Raw genomic sequence first — 22,690 nt, 5'->3', positions numbered from 1 at the left:
TTATTGAAAAGATTTTTTTCTATGGCAAGGTACAAAAAGGCATTCTACAGAAAGCATTTTAAATTACATTATTTACCAAAAAGACTATCTTTATATATTACTGGTCTGTTGAAATTTTTCTTTTCAATAAAATGCCTTTCATTTTTACATAATGCATGTCAAGAACAGCTACCATGAAAAAATAACTATAAGTAAAAATTGTTTTCCTGCCTATCTTCATTTTTTGCTACTTATTTTTCTTCCTGCTTCTATTTGTGAAAAGTGTGAAAACCTCCTTCATGATGTCCTCAAGTCCATAATTACCCCTTATGACAATTTTTTCATGACACCCACATTATAAATCATTCATTATTTTGAATACTGCCTTAATTTCAAATGCACTTTTGTGCTCTTCTACTATTTCTTCTGTATTATTTTTTCCTATATTATTCTCATACCTGTTATAATCTTGCTTTGAGACTTCTGGCTTCTGATTTTTTTTCCCTGGTAGTTGTCCCTAGAATGGCGTTACTATAGGGAATTAAGGAAATCAAGTGATTCAGTTTTCCCTTGTTTCACTCTACCTCATTCCTGCTTTCTTCTTTGGCTCTTTCAGCTCCTTTCATCTTTTACAGTCTATTCTATACACCCTTGTAATTCCAGATTTTTTCCTCCTTATTAGCATTAATTGTAGCTGTTATTACATAATGTAAATGTGTAACCAGTTGCTTAATGCCTGCCTCTTTTGTTTATAAGGTCTATACCTCCTCCTAGAATGCAAGCTCTTTTGGCTAATTGTCTATTGTATCCTCAGGGCCTAGAATAATATACATAGAAAGTGCTCAATAAATATTATAATATCTTTGAAATACCACCCACGGCATGGTAGAATGAAAGCGCTCATAAATGCTTGCTCATGTTTTTAAACACCATTTTTCTCTCAAATCCCTAACACTCTCTGTTTAACAGTTGAGATGGATTTGACTGCAAGATGCAGAAAACCTAGTGGACTTAAACTAACAAACATAAACCAAGGACATTAGCTGTTTACTTAGCCATGGTCCAAAGCTGGGCATTTCCAATACAGGTTTGACATTCCAATGTTGTCATCCAGGACTAGGTTCTTCCCATCCTTCTCCTTAACCATCCAAGGCTTGTTGGCCTTCAACCTCAGCCACAAGGCATCACAGCCCAAAGACGGTGGCCACATACTCATATTTCAATGTGCAAAGCAGGTCAAAAATGGGGATATCAACTCACTCTTGTCAGATTCCCAAAAATCCCCCAGCGCAGCAGCCTTCTTCCCAGATCAATGGCAAGAACTGAGTCATGTGCTTACTTCTGAACTAACTACATACAGAGGGGAAAGCGCAACCATCAATGATTGCTACCATCAATGATCTATCCCAATTCTTCAACCACACCCCACCCCCCCGCCCTTTTTTTTTTTCCACAAAAGTAAAGGGAAGCTGCAGGGTATGCAGGCAACATTGTGCCTGGTCTTCTAAGTTCAATAAGTGACACTGGAGCTATTTTCCTTAGGACCTTCAAGCCCTTAAGATTCTTCAGGGTTTTCCTTTCTTTCCTTTTTTCTTTTTTTCCCCCTATATTTTAATAATTAAGCCTTTCCTTCATGGATTTTTTTTTTCTGCTTAAAATTGCCTACCGAAAAATTTCTTTTCTCAATGAAAAGGTTTCTTTCATTGATTTGTTTACATACTCAGTTTCTGCATTCTAATTCTTTTTCTTTTCTAAAGCACTGAGACATATCACATTTTCAAAAGAGACACACATTTATTTTGCCCCTTCCTTTCCACCCTTCATATGCACTTCTGTTTCTCAACTGTATTAGGAGTCTGAGAGGCCAAGAAAATGTCTTCTGCTCTCTTCATAATTGCCAGCAGCATCTCATAGGTGCTAAATGTATTTGACTTGTCCTTCCCCTTTATGGTTAATCAGAGATATGCAGGCTTTTATAGGAAGCAAAAGGAATCAGGGTCTTATAGCCAAGAAGCACTGGTCATATTACAAATGCCCTCTACTAACTTGTTTACATTAAATTCCTTGCATACTTGCTTCTTGCTATCGTCAGAAAGTCCCAGAACACAGTGTATTTCTCACTTCATCCCACCTTTTCCAACATCTTTCACAGAAGCAAAGAAAGGAGCCAGGTTTCCATGGTAACACAAGTGTGACAGTTGAGGACATATGGGCATAGGTGAGATAACTCTCAGATTCAGAGGGGAGAGGAAAAATGAAGTTTTTCTCTCTTCCTTTTTTTCTCCCAGCAATGCACTTCTGAAGCTAAAGAGACCCTGAAGTGTCAGTGTACACTGTTAAGTTTTTACTATCATACAGATTTACAGCTCTAGGAGAAAATTCAATTTCATTTTATCTCATTTTTATTTTGTCTTTCCCACAAATGAATGGAGACATTTTATTTCTAAAATCACTCACAGAACAGAGAGTTCATGCTAGCATAGCAATGAACACGATCAAGGGATCAGGAGATACACGCCCAATTCTCACCCAAATCTTCAGAATTCTGTACACATCCCCAAATCCTTTCCTATAGCAGCTAATCCTTCAACCAGCATTTTACATAGAGCCTCAAATCAGGTCACTACCAAGACAGAGTAGGTAGGAAAATATGCTCCTACTTAACATGTTTCTTTTGTCTCTTAGTGATTAAAACTCTACCTTTACAGCAACATTGAGAAATGGAAATTAAGGCCTGTCATTATGAGAAATATAAATGAGGTACAACTACTCTAAGAGCTGCAGTATCTACACTTCTCCTTATCAAGAAAGTCAGCAGTGATGAAAGGTCAGGGAAAATAACCTGAGAAATGTCCCCCAAAACCTCTCCTCTCTCTATAATTGTAAGTGGAGTAACTGGGAACCCACTCATTATTTTTTTGTGACAGTTTCTATCAGATGCACTCCAATCCAGAGTGTCTCAACTTCTGGGGACCTAGGAAATGAAAACAGTTGTTTAAGGGTACATTTCGGACCCAAGATTCCAATGCAAATTTCTTTAAAAAAAAAAAGGTCGCTGGACCTTTACTCCTTGCAAAGTGAATGGTTTTTCAGTTCCACTGTAATACAAGCTACTATACAGGTTGTAATGATCTATACAAAGAGAGAAAGTCTGATGCTTCTTGGCTCTATTTAACCCCCAACAAGCCTAGGGACTTCTTATTACCACAATACACAAGTTGGACCTTAAAAGAGACAGTACGTCTTTTCTGTGAAAGAAGTGTAGCTGTTACTAAAGAAACCACAAAAAGCATATGTTTTACACAATATATGAGACTTCTAAAAAGCTAACTGAACACTGTATTCACCTAAAAAAGTCTTCTTGAAACATGCCTGCCAAAAAAGTTCAGATATGAAGCTTCACTTCAAATCCATGTGAGCTCTTAAGTCACTTATTCACATGCCTAGATTAAGATGAAGTATCAGACCCTCTTTGGTTTCAATTCTCTTAAAACTTTCCTCTATTCCTAGTTCTTTTGCCATCTGCCTTCACTGTTGATTCTGGTGGCTCTAATATAACTCATATTTTGATAAGTAACCAACAAATAATGACTGAGTTATATTTTACTACATTATTTTGACAGGACACTTGCCCGCAATGATTTTAAGTAAAAACTTGCTGTTATACTATGGCAAGATAATGCAAAGGTAAGTTACCCATTTTAAGATAACGGGCTGTAGGACACTGTTAAATCTGAGTACATCTTTGTAGTAGTTTGATAATTCACAAAAAAAGATGATAAAAGAACATCTGTTTTATTGCCGAACTCAGACCACAATCCTCTCTACATGATGACCTTGTGGGAAAGAGGAAGGGTGAGGAGGTATGCCATAATCAAACCTTAGAACTATAGAAATGTATTACCCCAAGAAATGTGATATACTAATGGATGGGTGTAGACTAGCTGGAGAAGGACATGGTTTAAGGAGGGTAAATCCAATAACCAGTTATTGCAAAATATAATCCAGTAATATTTAAGGACATAACTTCTCCTAAATTTGACGTTATAGGTGGAAGAGAGTGTGTAATTAAGATCTAATGCCACAGAGAGCACAGTACGTTTCGAAACTGAGTTGTTAAAAACGTTTTAGGAGGCATGCATGGAGGACCAGGCAACTCCTGCTGTACCTCCTTAACCACTGGAAATTTTCTCACCCTAAAGACAAGAGTCCCTGTTTTGTAGATTCAGCCCACATCCCTCAGCACTATTTCCGTGTCCATCATTTAGGCAGAATGCCACGGAGACGACGTTGAAAGCGAAATCCATCACTCTCGCTTGCAACACATCTTGTTCCTTTGCCAGAACAGGGTGCTGCTACCGACCCCTCAATCATGGACCCCTCCCACACCCCACCAGGCCTGCCCCCGTCTCCCTACTACCGGCCCTTGGCGGCAACGGAATCGCGAATTCTGGTTGGCTCAGCGCACGTCTCCGTCATTCCTGAGCTCGCCCACGATTCGCTGGCGAGAGCGTGTGCGGAGGCAAACGCCCAGCCCGGCCAACAGTGGGAAACGGGACGGCGGAGCCTGCGACCAGAGCTCTTCCCCATTGGCTGATGGGTGTGCGTCACGTGGTACAAAGCTGCTCTCTATTGGCCGAGGATGATACCACGGGGTCCACAAACGCGGGCTGGTTGGTTGGGGTGAATCCCGGCTTCCTACGAGGGGCCCAGGCTGGCTGTTGCTGTGAGGGGTCCCTGGGCCTTCTGACTGCGGCGGGGGGGTTCCCCCGCTCTCCGGGTTTTCCGAGCGCCCGTAGCCGACAGGGCGTGGGAAGAGCTCGACATCTATCGGGCAGCGAAGGAGGGCGGGGCTGGGAAGGTGGGCGGGGCCCCGGCGACGTCCTCCGGCCTCCGCGGTCTTTGGCCTTCGCCGCCTCGGGCGGTGTGTTAGGTGGGGGCCGGCGATCTCGCCCTCGGTGTCCTGACGCTTAAAACAAAGCTGCGTGTCGTTGTGTTTATGCTCCTCCCTTGAACAAAGCTGCTTCTCCTGTTTATACAAGATAAAACCAAAGCCCTCAGGAATGCTGACAGACTGGTGTCCAGCGAGGCCCTCACGCCCAGGCCTCCTTTTGGACCTGGCCGGTGTCTTCTCCCCGCCTCAAGGTTAAAGCCCGGAGGTCTCCCCAGCCGCTCCAACAGCTCGTCTCCGGCAAATTCTGAACGTGGCGTTCTAGAGTAGTAACGGCTCCCGTCCCCGGAGGAAGCATTGCGCATGCTCAGGACGCAGGCCCGGGGTTCGACAGGGCAGACCGGGTGGGGGTGGTGTTGGGCAACCTGGGCGGTTGTCTATCTACGCGCGGGCCGAGGCTTCCGCGCGGCGCAGAACTTCCCGGGAGCGCGCGCGGCCGGTCGCCTAGGCGACGGGAGGGGCAGGGGTGGGGCTGCGCCGCCGGGCCCCGCCCCCGGGCCGCCGGGCCCCGCCCCCGGCAGCGCTGCGGCTCAGGCTCGGGCGCGCGCTCTGGCGCCGGGAAGAGCGGGCGGGCGGGGAGCTGGGCGTGGAGGCGCGAGGGGCGGGGCGAAGCGGGGCGGGGCTGGGCGGCACTGCGGGCCCGCGGTTCGGGCGGCTCCGGCGGCTCCGGCGGTTCCTTGGCTCCCGTTCCCTGCTCGCCCTCGGTGTCTGCCGGCGCTTGCGGGGCCGCGTTGCCGCCCGGCTCGGCCCATGCCCAGGGCTGCTGCTCCCTCCGCTGGCGCCCGGGGGGCCGCGGCGGCCGCGAGGTGGGGGCGGCCGCGGGAGGCGGCGGGGCCGGCAGCCGGCGCAGGGTCCGGGCGCGCGGCGCGGCGGGCGTAGGTCTATGTCGCGGGCGGCGGCGGCGGCGGCGGCCGCGGAGGGACGATGCGCGAGTACAAAGTGGTGGTGCTGGGCTCGGGCGGGGTCGGCAAATCCGCCCTGACCGTGCAGTTCGTGACCGGCACCTTCATCGAGAAATACGACCCCACCATCGAGGACTTCTACCGCAAGGAGATCGAGGTGGACTCGTCGCCGTCGGTGCTGGAGATCCTGGACACGGCGGGCACCGAGCAGTTCGCGTCCATGCGGGACCTGTACATCAAGAACGGCCAGGGCTTCATCCTCGTCTACAGTCTCGTCAACCAGCAGAGCTTCCAGGACATCAAGCCCATGCGGGACCAGATCATCCGAGTGAAGCGGTGAGAGGGCCGGGGGCGCGGGCAGGGGGCTTCGCGATGCGGCCGGCAGCCACTGTCCCGGGGCCAGAACTCCCTCCCGCGTGCTCTGGGGTGGCCGTGGGCGGGAGGAGCTGTCTAGGGAGATGGCTCTGGGATCTGACGCTTTATGGTAATTTTTTTTTTCTTTCTTTTTTACCGGCATCATCCTCCTCATCATCTTGAATCTCCAGTTTGAGTGCTTTGTTTCACAACTCAAATTTGGCATTCTGTGAACCCACAGCACAGCTCTTTGTCTCCTGGATGTTACTAGTAGCGCTTGTGCAGAACCCCAAAGGAAACAAAGTTTAAAACTTGCAAGGGGGAGAGGGGCGGGTTGGTTTCTGCTGGGAAAAGGGCAGCTGTGTAAGTATAGTGGAGACATTTTCAGATTGAACAACCACAGAAAAACCCTATCTTTGCAGTATTTGACAGCAAAAATTGCTCACAGGTATATAGTTAAAGATGTCAAGTCCAAAGGAAAGAGACCTTTCTCATTTCATAGATTGGATGGTGCCAAGGCGTTTCACAAAAAATGAACTCTCCAATTAAGATGAAACTTTAAAGACAGATTATCAAATGATTTGAAGACATGACTCAGTGGGGTTAAGAGAGTATTAGTATATAGGATCACAAGTATCCCATTCACATTAAAGAATGCTACTTAACTTTAAGTCTAGCTGCCTCATTCCTCTCAAAAGCAAAAAAGAAAGCAAGAAAAGGGAGGGAAAAAGGTATTCCTAGAAATAAAACAAGTTTCTTCAAAGGTGTGATTCAGATATTAGCTAATTTAAAGTAAATGCAAATAAGATCTTTCCTGATATGAACTCTTTTTTGCTAAAGTGTGCATTTTAGAAATATGGATGGTAGCCTAAATGGCTTATTATATTTGTTTTCCCTTAAATTGACTGAGTATATTTTTTCCTATAATTTCAAGCATCAGAAATGTAATATCTGAGTTCAGAGTTTTAGCAAATTTTTCTAATTACTGCTTAAGTACATGTTACTGTTTTGTCTGATTCTTATTAGTTAATAATTGCTAATAATTTTGATTTAGTGTAATTTTATTTTTCTTACCCAATTCTAACTATAGCCGTAAATTTGCAGACGTTTGCTGAAAACTAGTTGTAAGTGTACTGTAGACGTAATCTCATTTTTAGTCAGTTTGAGTCTACTCATTTTGAAAGAGCAAATACCAAGTCATGTGTACTCAGGGGTTGCTCAAAAATTCATTACAAGAAACAGATTTTTAATGCCACGTATAAGATCAAAGGGGAGGCCCTCTCCTGAAGCCATCCCACCCCTCTTAACTCACTGAATATACACTTTAACAGCTAAACTAAAATTTGGTATGTTACTTCTTTCATTAAATTTTAAACTAGAATAAAGTGGATATTTTGATCACCTTTAATGATGTTCTAAGATGTGTGCATCTGGTGGCGTTATACTTTTTCAGTCTCATTTTCTTAAGAGGTAATTGCTATAGTTAACATAGGAACAATTTTGGTGTTAAATTTATTAAGTATATGATATTTAAGAGGCTACATTTAAGTGACTCATATCTTTAACTCCCCCTCCATACGACTTTAAAAAAAAGAACCCTGCAAAACAGGGCATTCTAATACATTGTCACATGTCCCTCTTAGGCCATAAACATACATCAAATAATAAAGTAAGTTCCCCAACTGCTCCACCCTTTATATTTAAATATATAGATAATACATGCATTGATAAAGTCACATGCCCAGGGCAAACTTCTTAACACACGCCTGGGGCACAGAATATGGCGAAATGTCATTGGATAGGACAGTCCGTAAGATTTTGTAGTTTCTTATGATTTAGTAGAGATTACTAATAATGAGTTAGTCTAAACGTAGTGTATTGAAACAATTTATTTGTTTGCACATGTCCCAGGAAGAAAAAAAAAAAAAGAGTAGAATTCTACTTGCCCAGATGTCATTTTACTCACTAGTCTCAGTTCCTGATGTAAAAAGTTGAAAAGCTAAAGTGTAGTTCATAAACTCTTTTCACTGGAATTCATCCATTGTGTCCATAAGAACCACTTGGGCCCTTCTGTGTCCTGATAAATTTTACTTCACCCTAACCTCACCATCTGGCCTCCCAGCCTATAGCATATTATAAACAACGTTGAAAGAGAGAAGGGATGTGTGTATACTAAGTATATTACAATAATATGTATATTATGCTAGAGCAGGCATTCAATGTGTTGGTTCTTTAACTTTTCCCACTTAAAGAGAATAGAACATGATTTTCAAATAAGTGAATTTTCTACTCTTTGGGGGAATCAGTTTTTAAATTGATCAGTTGCCATATGAGGTATTCATGGTTATTCCCTCCCCTCTACCAGTTACTGCCTTACATGTTATATGCAGCAGTTGTTCGCGGATTTTTAATATCACCATAATGCAGATGATATCAGTGAAATGCAGAGAGGGTTTATATTTTGCCCAAAACTAGTCATTGGTGGAGAGGAGAGTTAAACCAAGATCTGCATGAATCCATGTACTTTTCTTCTATAGCAGGCTGCCTTTGAACTGGATGTTTACTGGCAAATTCAAGAATCCAGCCTTTGGTCTAGGGCAGCACTATTCAATTCAAATATAGTTGTGGGCCAACATGTGTGATTTTTGAAATGTCTGGTGGCTTATTTTTTTTAAAAATGTGAAGCACGTAAAATTAATTTTGATAATGTATTTTATTTAACCCACTCTAAAATATCGTCATTTCAACGTGTAATAAGTATTCAAAAATTGAGGTATTTTAGTAGTTTTCTTTTTCATATTAAATTTTCAAAATCTTGTGTTCAGTTTACAATTACTGCACATCTCTGTTCAGACTAGCTGTATTTTAATTGCTCAACAGCCACATGTGGCTCCAGGCTACCATATTGGACAGTGCAGGTCTAAGGTGTATATATTTTTGGGAAATGCTTGCTTCTCTGAGCTCCATCTTCCTTATCTGTGAATTAGAGTATAGCATGCATCTTCCAGAGTCGTTAGGATTAAATAAGATCATATATTTTAGGGTGTTGAGACCTTGAACACAAAAATTGCTCCAAAATTCCAGCTGTTCTTTAACTTTGTCACCGTCTGTTTAAAATTTTGTCCTTGATACAAATGTAGTTTTAGAGGAAGTAAATTTGTGATTGCGATTTGAAAGTCATTACCAAACGCAGACAAGATGATACTAAAAAAAGCGATTGTGACTAAAACAGTCCTCGGAAAACTTTTGTTGGTATTCTCTTAAAATATTTTTTCCTTTTAAAGATTTTATAGGAAAGGGCAAGAGAATGAATATCTAACTTTAACTGTAGCACCAAAGCATGGCCAACAGTGAAGTGGAGCTTTTCACTGGATTGTTCTTATATGGAATGTTTTGTTTATAAAAGGTGTAAAACAGGCCCCTACTCCCTTAAGTGTCTGTAGTTTCACAGACATCCATGTACAGGTTCTCCCTGCTATCTGACAGTGGAGCGTTCCTAAGAAACCTTTCCTAAGCCAAAATGGCATAAAGCAAAGAAGCAATTACCGTAGGACGCATCTTGCTTACAGATGTGCCAAAAAAGATCTAGGTAAAGCGCAGATGTTCACAGATCAGTCCAAAGGTATGGCGGCTTGATGCTGAGATGCTGAGTGTGGTTCCTGGGGAAGGAGATTGGAGGTGCCTCTCTCCCTGATGGGGTACGTGCTACCTCTCAACTGCTCACAGCAAACCAAACGCTGAACACTATTTTCACTTTTTGCCCTTTTTCATAAAACGGAAATTGTCTTCTGATTTCTTTTGGGTATCAAAGACAGGTGCTAATGTAGATCTTTCATAAAAGTGAAGTGGCATAAAGCAACTTTTGAAAACCACAGGATATATGTACATACACAAGCTCCTGTCCAAGCCAAGCAGGCTAGCTAAAATGGTGGGTTTTATAAATTCATATGGTTTTTTCAAATTGACTTTGGATGAGATCAAACACATAGGGAAGAGTGACAGGGATACAGAAAATATTTCAATTGAAATAAAACTGAAATTCTTTCTAATTTCATAGTTGCTTCTGCCATTCCTCCCAGGGTAAGCTGTGGTCCAGACTTGGAGTACCTTGGAACATGCTATCCAAGGCCTGTTCTTAGGATAAAGCGCAGAAGTCTTCAGCATGACCGTCCCAGGGCCAGCATGCTCTGGTCCCTCCCTGCCTTTCCAACTTCTGGTGACCTTCCTCACCCCTTGGATTCCAGCACCCACACCTTCTTTTAGTTCCATGACAGTGTCTACCTCTGGACTTTCCTTCCACATGTAGAAAACACTTAACCTTTTGCAGAGTTAATTCCTACTCTTTGGCCCTGCTTAAAAGATTTCCTCCTCAGGGAAGCCTTCCTCATCTTCCCAAACTGAATTTACTCCTTCCCGTCTTCCCACACTCTATTAACTTCACGCCTCCCCCCTTCCCTCAACCACTCGTACTTCAGACATCAGGGGCACCCTGTGCTTCCCCTCTACTGCTACTAGTGCTCATCAAAGTTGAATTATTTGGGCGATAATTTAAGTACAATAGGTCTTTCTTATTAAACTCTAATCCCACGTGGCTAGCATGGCTCCTGGCACATAGGAAACCATCAAGAAAAATGTGTTGAAAAACATTAGTGTTGAAAGAGAAAATTATGTTAGTGGCCTCCATTTTCCCAAGCTTTTGAATTTTATAGATGGAGGTGATTCTTTAAAGCCCATTTTGCAGCTGGAGTAGACGATGTCCCTTCTACCCTAACATTCTGTGAGAGTACTGCTATCTACTAAGGGCAACCAGGGAAGAGGTAGTTTAATAAGAACCTTAAGGAATCAGGAGCACGATGTCTTCCAGGTGAAGGACATGGCATGGGAAATGCATTGAGTATGTTTGTTGGCTATCAAATAGGCCAGGTTGGCTAAACCAGGAATTTATATAAAAGTGTGAGAGGAGTTAAGGTTAAAGTACATAAAGCTAAATTACAGAAGGTTAAAGACTTCGGACTTGATCTTGCAGCCAAGGACCATGATCAGAATTGTTATAGAAATAGTAACACAATGGTGATAATGGTAAATGGCTTACTGGTAATGGACCAGACTCAGAAGGAAGAGTTGTAAAATATTGTCATAATCTCATTTCTATATGAAGTGTAAAGATTCTGAATTAAAACATGGTGTCTGTAGGAACAGAAAGGAAAGAATGGATACAAATAATGTAACAATCAAAATTAGTGGGAGAGGGAAAGGTCAAAAGTAACCTTGACATTTTGAACATGAGCAAATAGGATTAGGGAGGAATAGCTGGGGGAGATTATTTCACCTTTGGAGATGGTGATTATCCAGATAGATGCACTTGATAAGCAGTTAGAATATTGGAATAAAGCCTGAAAGGTCGCTTTCTGTATGAATATAAAGACTTGGGAGCATGTGTGTAATTCAGATTTGGCAAATAGATGAAACCTGCTGGGTAGAGTATAGAGAGATAAAAGTGAATAGCCAGGAATAGAAATTAGAATTGAATATGGCCAAGGATAGAACTTGAGAGTTGCAAGATACCTAGAGGAGACTTCCTACATTGCATTAGGCTAGAAGAAATGGCACGCTTTAAGACTGGGTTAAAGAATGGGGAAAGGGGTGGTTAATTTGTACCACCCAAAGTGAATGTTACTTTTTTTTTTTTTTTACTATTCCTATTCCTATTTCTGTATCATTTAAGTGATCACTTTTAAGTGACCCAGCTGATTGCACATTTTCTGTTGCCAGTAAGTTGCCCTAAAAGCCTGCTCTAAGGTAGAGGTAGGTTGCCAGCTGCTAACACATAGATTATGCCCCACAACAGACGGGCGCTGTGGAGCTGAAACCAGAAAATACAGCCAGTGATGTTTGTCCCAGTAAGTGATTTCTGGAGTCAGCCACCAATTCCTTCTTCCCCAAACACCTCCTTCTCCAGTTTGATACTCCCAGAAACCAAAATTGTAATTGAAAGCTCCTCCAAGGTACAGAACCTAATAGCTGTGAGTCACTTTTTATAGCCCAGAGTTTTTTCCTGAAGGGGAAACTTAGTTTTGCTGCATTGTAAAATTGGAATATTACAGGATAGTCATTTCCTTTTTACCATCCCAGGATTAGAATTTTTTAAGTTCACGTTGTAGATGGAGTAGATGATCTCCCCCCAGTTCTATATTCTGAGAATACTTCTATCTAGTTAGCGCGATAAGGGAAGAAGTAGCTTCATGTGAACCTTAAAGAATCAGCAGCCTGTGACCTGCAAGTCTTATCTATTTAAGATTTTGTGATAATTGTATCAATAAAATTTCCAATTAGAGGAATCATTACAATGTTGTTTTTTTTTTAAAGGTAGAGGGCGCAAAAAGAATTTAAATAGCCAGCCAACCATTCTACTACACACAGACAAAAGATATCAGCTATCCCCGAGTATTGATAAATCCTCTGACAAATGAAACAAAGGGATGATTCAGAAAGTGATTTGACTGGCCACTGAATGAGAAATATTCAGGCCCCAGGCAGGTGGATGACACTGCCTTTCTATCTCTCCTTTAGGAAAAAGTCAAATAATTAACAGATAAACATTAAGGAGGAGGAACTAATAAAATGTCTCTGGATGACACAACCAACAGGAAGAGCCACCAAATTTGGAATCTTTTTATTTGTTCAAGTTTTCTAGTAACAGTACACTCCAGAGATTTAATTCTATATGCCATCTTTTCAGACATTATATTTGGCACATTAAAATGCATAGATTATATATTTGTACATATTTCTAATCAGTGATCTTTACATAAAACTGTGTACACCATACTTAAGGGATGTTTTTTCAAGGATAATTTTTACTTTACATGGTTTCTCTCTTAGCGGTTGTCTTCAGAACCTAAGCCCCTGGGGAGGGAAGTGTGATTCCCACTCTAGGGTTTCCTCTGCCTCTGTTTCGACTTTTCCCTGTTATCTGTTTCTCTCCATCTGTTCTTACCTACTGTTTTCTCACGTTGTTATATTTTTCTGGCCTGTGGTCTAAAAAGAGTTCTAAGTACTCTACCTTTTGGGGAGAAAAATATTTGAGTTTGAATGTTAGTAGACTTTAACCCAAGATAAAACTGATGGAGACACAATAGTTGCAGAAGTGAAAATGTACAGATAAAATTTCTATAGGAAACGTATCATGAAATGTTAATGGTGTACAGAAATATGCCATGTATAAACGTGTGGACGCCAAGGAGGGAAAGGGGGAAGTGGGATGAATTGGGAGATTAGGATTTACATATATACACTAATATGTATAAAATAGATAATAATGAGAAGCTGCTGTATAGCACAGGGAACTCCACTGTACAGGAGAAACTAACACAACATTGTAAAACACCTATACCCCAATAAAAAAAATAATTAAATTTAAAAAAAGAAGATTACAGGCCTGTAAGGTAAATGGGCAGTTCCACAGCTACTCTACTTATTCGTGAGTATTTGGACTGAATTAAATTTTGGTTGGAATCCTAAAAAAAAAAAGAAGGAAAAGAAATATGTTGTGTATATATGTGCCTATTTATTTGTTACTTTGACAGTTGTGGTACATTATATTTAAAAATCATTCTCAGCCTGACAGAAAAATTAAATTTCTTAAACACACTTTTATACTTTACCAGATCAAACCAAGCCTTTTAAGTACAATGATATCAATAATGAGAATGCTGTGATTTTAGACATGCATTTCAGTAAAGTATATAAGTAAAATATAAATATATTGATAAAGTTTAAGGGTTTAAGGTTATCAAAATATGTTAAAATAGCATATTTATGGTTGCTAAGATTTTCACATAGTATATAGTGAATACTGTTTAAATTATACTTCTAAAAGATTGAAACCTCTTTAGAAATGTCAGACCTAATATTTCAACTACTTCACCTTTTATTCTTGTAGGAAAATGCTAATAAAAAACAGACAACTACATTAGCCTGATTTTTAATAAATTTTGGTTTAAATTAAAGGTCACTGCTATGAAATAAGATTTTTTTCCCGCATGTGCGTCAGAATAAGGTTATTGGGTATCTGAACCAAATGTCAGCAGCATAGTATACTGAAGGCGTGGTTTGGGAAGTCCAGTAACAAAACAGCATTGGAGTTCTTTGGAGTTTGGAGTTCAATGCATTTCATTACTTAATGTTGGAAACATACTGATCACACACTGCTAAGAACTCTTTCTGAATAAGCTGTTTAAAATAGATTGCAGCATGTAAATAAAGTATACTTATAAATTATACATTCTTTTTAATCAAAATGCTGAAATGTACTCACTGGTGGAATTGGATGGATTGTTGATTTTGTTTTGTTTTTTGTTTCCTTAATATGCTTAAGATTTGAAAACAAACAAATTGATATTTTATGGAGAAATATGGTCATTAGTTATTTTTCTGAGTTTTTAAAGTTTATTTTTATTGAGATATAATTGACATATAACATTGTAATAGTTTTAGGGTTTTTTCACTCAGTAAAATTACCCAAGACAAACATTGTGAACCTTTCCTTAAAACATTAGGAGTTATTTCTCATAAAACATAATGATTTCATATATGTATATACTGCAAAATGATCACAGTAAGTTTAGTTAACACCTATCACCACACATAGTTACACTGTTTTTGTGTGTGGTGACACCTTTTATGATTTATTTATCATTTATCTTATAAGTGGCAGTTTGTACCTTTTTACCACCTTCACCCATTTCACCCAACCCCTCCCCCATCTCCTTTCTGTATCTGTGAGTTCAGTTTTGTGGGGTTTTGTTTTGTTTTGTTTTTAAGATTGTATATATAAGTGAAATTATACACTATTTGTCTTTTTCTTTCTGACTTATTTGACTTAGCATAATGTCCTTAAGGTCCATCTATACTGTATCAAATGGCAGGGTTTCCTTTTTTCTTTTTTTACAGTTTAATAATATTCTGTTTTATATATACCACATTTTCTTTATCAGGTCATCCATCGGTGGACACTTAGGTTGTTTCCATGTCTTGACTATTGTAAATAATACCGCAGTGGACTTGCGGGGTCAGATTGTCTCTTCAAGATAGTGCTTTTGTTTTCTTCGGATAAATACCCAGAAGTGGCATTGCTAAATCATATGTTGCTCTGTTTTTAAGAACTATTTTTAAGTTCTATTTTTTGAGAAACCTCCATACTGTTTTCAATGGTGGCTGCACAGATTTACATACCTACCCATTGTGCATAGGGGCTTTCTTTTCTCCACATTCTCTCCAGCACTTTTTGTTTTTTGTCTTCTTGGTGATAGTCATCCTCACAGGTGATATCTCGTGATTTTGACATGCCTTTCCCTCATTAGCAGCGTTGAGCACCTTTTCATGTACTTGTTGGTCATCTGTATGTCTCCTTTGGGAAAATGTCTGTTCAAATCCTCTGCCCATTTTTTAATTGGATTTTTTTTCTGTTGAGTTGTATGAGTTCTTTGTATATATCGGATATTAACCCCTTATGAGATATATTTTCTTCCATTCTATAGATTGCCTTTTCATTTGGTTGATGGTTTCCTTAGCTGTTCAGAAGCTTTTTAATTTGATGTAGTCCCACTTGTTGTTATTTGCTTTTGTTGCCTTTGCTTTTTGTGTCAAATTCAAAAAATTTTTACCAAGACCAATGTCAAGGAGCTTACCCCACTATGTTTTCTTCTAGGAATTTTATGGTTTTATGTTCAAATCTTTAAATCCATTTGAGTTGATTTTTTTGTGTGGTATGAGATAGTATTCCAGTTCCTTCTACATATGGCTGTCCAGTTTTCCCAGCGCCAGTTACAGTAGAAACTATCCTTTCCCCATTGTATACACTTGGCTCCTTTGTTGTAAATTAGTTGACCATATATGTATGGGCTTATTTCGGGTTCTCTAGTCTGTTCCATTGGTCTATATGTTTGTTTTATGTCTCTCTCTTTTTTTTTTTTATTGTTGTAGCTTTGTAATATAGTTTGAAATCAGGAAGTATGATACCTCCAGCTTGGTTCTTCTTTCTCAAGATTCTTTTGGCTGTTTGAGATTTTTTGTGATTCCATACAATTTTAGGATTGTTTGTTATATTTATGTGAAAAATACCATTGGAATTTTGATGGGGTTGCATTCAATCTGTAGATTGCTTTGGGTATTATGGACATTTTAACAGTATTCTTCTAGCCCATGAGTATGGGACAGCCTTAGATTTATTTGTGTCTTCAATTTCTTTCATCAGTGTCTTATCATTTTTTAAAATTGTTATTATCTGTCAAAAAACAAAATATTAAAATAAAAAAACCATGTCTACTTCTTTATATTCACTCAGCAGTGGTTTTTTACCTTTTCTTAATCATGGTTCTCAGAAATACATTTTACAGTGCACATACAGGCATAAATATGTATAACTGAAGCCAAAATTTCCTGAAACAATAGTTACACTTCCCATGTTGCTGGCATTATATTTTCTGTTTTATTCTTTTCTATTTTATTTCATTGTTTTTAAGTGCTTCTCTTGATCCACTAAGTTGATCTCATCACACAGTTTGAAAACTGCTATCCTGGAACATTTTACTCTAAGAAAAATAAACAGAACTCTCTTTCATAGTTTGAAACAACTTTTATCTTCTCTTCCTGCTTTTCCATTTTCCACCAGTGCTATGTAAATGCTCCAGAAGTGAAATGAATTTCCAGCTACCCTCTGTCAGGGAGAAAGATACCTTTAGTCAGGGAACAAAAAGATACATAAAGTGTGTCTTTTGAGGAAGCATTTATTACTGTTTGTTGGGCATATCACAAATATGAGGACATATTTCTCATGTAATTTTGTTCATTCTGATGAGACAGGACAGCTCCCGTCTTGTGAAGTTTAGGACAGAGAATGGGATGTCGCAGTCCGATCCCAACCAGAATGTATTTATTTCTACAGCAGGTTGCTGTGGAGACTTGGGAGACTGATCTTTATAAGAGGTTTGCTGCATCTGTCCAGGGTAATATTGATTCCGCTCTGCCTTTAAGACAGTAAAAATAGATGAAGATGACTGTAATTATAGCTATCTTAAAATCACTTAGTAAAATTACCCCAGAGAAACATTATGAACCTTTACTTAAAACATTTAAGAGTGTTGTTTTTCATGCTTTTCTAGCAGCAGCCCTTAAAAATTAATAATTCAAATGTGGAAATCCTACAACATATTAATAATTCAGTACATCTTAATATTTTCATCTTACCAGATGTCTTTACATCTTTCTGCAGATGAAATCTGAGAGCATTTTCTCTGGTTTTGGATGGAAAATTTTGTTTTGTTCTTAATTCTAAATACATGCATCCTTAGCTTTACAATGAACGTAACAAATATTGTATATGTTATAATTGCTCTAATTCAGTATCTAATCTTATTGTGCATACTGATCTAATCTTTTCTATGAAGACCATAAGTGTTAATGTAGTTAAAGCTGAGCTTCAGTACTTATTAGTTGTGTGATTAGGAGCAACTTAGCATTCTTTGTCTCTCAACTTCCTCATCTGGAGTATAGGTATAATATTTAATGAGGTAATGAATGTGAAGTTTCTTTACATAGTAACCCTAAAATATCAGTAATAAAGTTTCACCAAAAATCACAGCAATAGAAATGAGACCCAAGCATTTTCTGACTTTATAAGTCAGTATACTGCCACATGATTTCTTAAGCATTAGAATCAGTTGCCTTCCCGTATCTAGAAAAAATATATATTGGCTACGCTAGTATTGCATTTCCATTTTTCCATTGCTTTATCATCTGTTTCTGAAGTGCTCGTGCAGTGTGTGTGTTAACAGAACTTACAGCATAGACCCTGAATACTTGCTGTCTTTGCCTTCCACAGGAGACTCTGTCACCTGTAAATGGTGACAATATGATTTTGTTACAAATAATTGATTTTTTTTTAGTACATGTATTTAAAATATAAAAAATACTTTATAGAAAGTGATCAGGCATATAAGTATTTGTTAAATAACACTTTTCTTCTTTAAACAGTTGATAATAATAATAGACCTTTTATGACTACCAAAACTATACATGGGGTGAAGATGATTTTTAATAGTGTTTATGGCTGGTTACATATAACTACACACACACACACACACACACACACACACACACACACACACACGGGGGCGGGGCAATGGAGGAAAATGTGACAGAGCTTTTTAATAAATTGATTCTAGAAATTTTGTCTTTGTATAAGAGTCATCACTGTCAACATCAGATACTATGGTTTAAACCACTTTATTTGCATAACATCACCCTGGGCATTATGCAGAATAAGTACAAGATACTATCTTTGTCCATCTGGTATGCCAAAATGTACTGCAAATGAATATATGACAGAGTTGAGTTTATTATATATGAAGAGAGAGACAGAATACATTTTTTAAAGCAATCTGATTTCTGAGTTTTAAACTATTTGCTAAGAATAGTTGCTTTTACTAGGCCACTTTTTCTAAGGAATTTTTTTTTGGTACAACTTTTTTTTTTCCCCTTCCTATTTTATTGAGCTATAGCTGACATGAAGCACTCCGTATTTTACGGTGCATAGCATAATGACTTGACTTGGACACATCATGAAATGATGGCCACAGGAAGTTTAATGAACATCTAACATCTCATACAGATAAAACATTAGAGAATAGGAAAAGAAATGTTTTCCTCGTGATAAGACTCTGAGGATTTACTCTCCAACAACTTCCATGTAGAACATGCAGCCGTGTTAATTATATTGATCACGTACGTTACATCCCTAGTACTTATTTACTTGTAACTGGAAGCTTGTACATTTTGACTGCCTTCATCTGCTTCCTCCCCCAACTGCCAGACACCGCTGCCTTTGGTAACCACAGATCTGTTCCCTTTTTCTGTGAGTTTGTTTGTTTTTGAAGTAAAATTGGCCTACAACGCTATGTGAGTTCCTGGTGCTCAACATATTGATTCGATATTTCTGTACATTACAAAATGATCACCGTGATAAGTCTAGTTACCACCTGCCATCATACAAAGAAATGACATTATTATTGACTGTATTCCCCTGTACACATGTATACTGTGTAGTTCATACCTCTGAATCATTTCTTTTGTAACTGGAAGTTTGTACCTCTTAATCCCCCTCACCTGTTTCTCTCACTTGTTTAGAAGAAGCTTGTTTGATGCATTCTGACTTGTTATAGAAAGTCAGAAATTTGTCTGTAAGACTAATGCCACCAATTATGTATTTGCTTTGTTATATTTAGTACTGATCCTCCCCGGAAATCAAATCTTACTTTCTGTTTGTATTTGGTTGTTGAATGGTTTGAGCAGAATTGTTATCTTAGAAAGCATTTAAAAAGTAAATTTTGGATAATTGAGAGAAAACAGAGTAGACTGGCTAGTACCCAGGGAAGATAGCTGGAAGATTAGCTAAAGATAAAAGTTCATTATCAGGGATAGTTTAATATAGATTAAGAAACAAAGAATAAGCTTTATCTTCAAATCAGCTTTTTGGCTTTTCATTTCATAAAACTGAAATATCCAAATATGGTATATATAAAACTATACTATCTGAAATATAATCCCCCCCCCCCCCCCAGCCAGATGACCCACATACACTCAGACTGTTTTCTTTTCTGCTTTGTGGACCAACACTCCAGACAGACTTTGGCCATCAGTCATGTGGGCATAGTGAGGGCCTGGGTGCTCCTTGTAAGACAAGAGCGTGCATACATGAACACTAACGAGCAAGTTAAGGCGATTTTTAAGTTTACTTTAGAAGAGCTGGAGATGAGAAAATAACTTCTCAGTGATTAATCAGTTTACACATGTTGCTGATGACAGACCTTTTTTCAGTGGTCTTGCCTTAAAGAGCTGTAATGTCTGCATAAACTCTGCGTGTTCTTGCTCTCAAATGGCCATCAACCGGCGTCGGCATCCTGCTACCTTCGGAGGGGAAGGATGTAAACAGTGCTGGATGGTAGGACGCCTCCCAGAGGTGCATCCATTTGAAAAGGCCACTCCTGATGACGCTGTTCATTCTTTGGGCTGTCCTGAGCACATCATCTGGTTTTACTGAAAGAAATACTTGGACATTTATGGAGGAAGGGACTATTTGGGGGAAGGAGGTTTGTTCTGTTGCTCTCATCAGCACACCCTGTTAAAATCACAAGTCCTGAAGCTTTTGGAGGCCATACTGTTGGGCTTCTAACAGTCCCGTAAATATTTTCCTTTGAATAAGTACCACTGCTTTGTTCTGTTCTCTCTCCTCCAAAGATGACCCCGTGTCTCTGTTTACCTGGGACAGTTCAGGTTTATGCCTGTTGCCTTGGTACATTTATTTGCAGTGCCCCTTTCCATCTCAAAAGTGTCTCTTGGCAATAAATTGTATGGTCCCTCTAGACTCTTACCTTAAGTTCCCTGTTTTTAGAATCATGACAGTTTCAGTCCCATTTTTACATGTATCTTTGTGATATCCCGTCTGTATAAACAGCCTCTTTCTTTGACTTGGCCACATCTTTCTGTATTACATTTCTTAATTTGAGGCAACAGATCCTTATGAACTGGAAATTTTATTCGTTTAAAGGATGACATCTTTTTTTACTAAACATGCTAGACTGAGATAGCTGTGGATTGTTTGACCCGACTCCCAGAGAGGGGTGGGATCTGTTTCCCCTCCCCTTGAACCTGGACTGGCCTGTAACTCTTTGACCAAGAGAGTATGGCGGAAGTGATGCTAAGCAAATTCGGAGCCTAGTCTCTCAGAGGACTAAGCACCTTCTACTGTGGTTGTTTGGAGCCCTGAGCTGCCATGTGAGAAATCCAGCTACCCTCCAGGAGAACATATGAAAAGGCCCTGAGGCTACATAGAGTGGGGGAGGGAACTACCCTTCCAGCTGTGCACACCAACAGGCCAGGCTTGAGGTGAAGCCAGCTTTGACCCTCTGGCCAGCCCAGCCCTAGCTGAACACCACTGAGTGAGCCCAGTTGGTGCCACGTGGAGCAGAAGAATCACCCAGATGAGCTCTGTCCAGATTCCTGACTCACACCACCACGAAATATAGTAAAATTGTTATGTTAAGCCATTAGTTTTGGGGTAGTTTTTTATGCAGCAGTAATTATCTGGAACAATAAAACATTTTTAGGTGAATATATTGATATTTTAGAAATTATATTGATAAAAGAGTACTTTTGATCCTTGAGTTTCTCTGTTAAGATCTTTACAGAATATTTATTGAGGTTAAGTGATAAGTGAGTGACTGAATGTATTTTCTCTCTTAAAAGGTGGCAAACTGATGCAGGCACCTACCATCTGCCGTCACACTTTATCTGTCCTGTGTCATTTTACTGTTCCTACCCACACATGACTAAATGCACTTTGAAGATCATATTTAATTTTATTAGAAGATAACATTAAAATTGTGTCCAAAAAATTTAGTGTCAGCAGAAGAATCTAAGTATATATGTATATGCTTTGCAACTGCTTATAATAAGTCTTACTGACCCCTCCCCCTTTACTCTACCCACAGTGTATATTGTTTATGAAACTAGTTGATATATACCATCTAATTTATGTTAACAAAAAAAGCTTTCTTGTATTTGTTTGGTGGTGGTCTGCTTCAATTTTGATATCCAGCACCTGGCACAAAGAAAGCATCCAGTAAATGTTTGTTGAATTATGAGTAAAGGTCCCTTCAGTTCATTACAGTGTGGATTCTGAATATTTGGAGACCTCTTAAACTGCAAGTCAGTTTAAGCATTTCAGCATCTAATGGAAAGCATGGTAAAGAATAAAGAAATAAAGCAGTCTAGATCGTATACATCCAAAATGCTTTTTCAGCCTGGTGATCACGAATATGTTTGCATTGTTTCTGTGACATTTTCACTATGGGCTGCGTGCAAAAACTGTCATATTTGAAGATCATCACTTCATAAACTCATATGATTTTGTATGGCTGTAAGTGTCAAGAATTGATTCCAGCACTGGAGATACAGCTACATAAAAAATGTTCATGGCCCTGCCCTTCCTGAGGTCCCAGATCTAACTTCCGAGGTGGCACAGCTGGTTTAAAGCAGAATCAAAACTTTATCTCAGGATTCCTAATTCTCTTCAGTTTTGTTTTGTTTCCATTTTCTTTTTTATTATCCCACATTGTTTTATAGAGCTTCAGAGCCATGGTTCATTTCTAGTGACTTGACTTAGCAGGATTTGGAGTGAGAAGAATAAGGAAAGATGCTTCTGTTCGGAGAAGATGGTAAAATTGTCAGCTTCTGATATTAGAGGCAATAGTATCCATCCTGTTTTTCTCACATTGTTCCCACAAGAACTAATGGTTTTTAGAATAGAAGGTTAGGTTTGGCCATCCTGCCAGGGAATGGAAGCTGGAGCTAGGAAATGAGATACTATGTAACAATTTTTGTACATTCTTGCAGATATATCACCGCAATTAAAATTCTAGAACTGACTTACTAACAGATGGTTTGG

At 39.4% G+C, this 22,690-nt stretch overlaps 1 protein-coding gene across 1 annotated transcript in view; it reads left to right on the top strand.

The window, feature by feature from the left end:
• Positions 1–5,848: 5,848 nt before the first annotated feature.
• The window catches only part of RAP2A (RAP2A, member of RAS oncogene family), a 36,233-nt gene continuing 19,391 nt past the window's right edge, over positions 5,849–22,690 (top strand). The window contains exon 1 of the mRNA XM_057707565.1: positions 5,849–6,168. Coding sequence (XP_057563548.1) covers positions 5,855–6,168 — 314 coding nt within the window. The 5' untranslated portion in view covers positions 5,849–5,854. The remainder of the gene's footprint in view (positions 6,169–22,690) is intronic.

This window comes from Hippopotamus amphibius, chromosome 14, assembly GCF_030028045.1.
Source record: "Hippopotamus amphibius kiboko isolate mHipAmp2 chromosome 14, mHipAmp2.hap2, whole genome shotgun sequence".
Taxonomy (NCBI): Eukaryota; Metazoa; Chordata; class Mammalia; order Artiodactyla; family Hippopotamidae; genus Hippopotamus; species Hippopotamus amphibius.
Note: the sequence above shows the minus strand (reverse complement) of the source record. Positions and strands in the feature narration are given on the sequence as shown.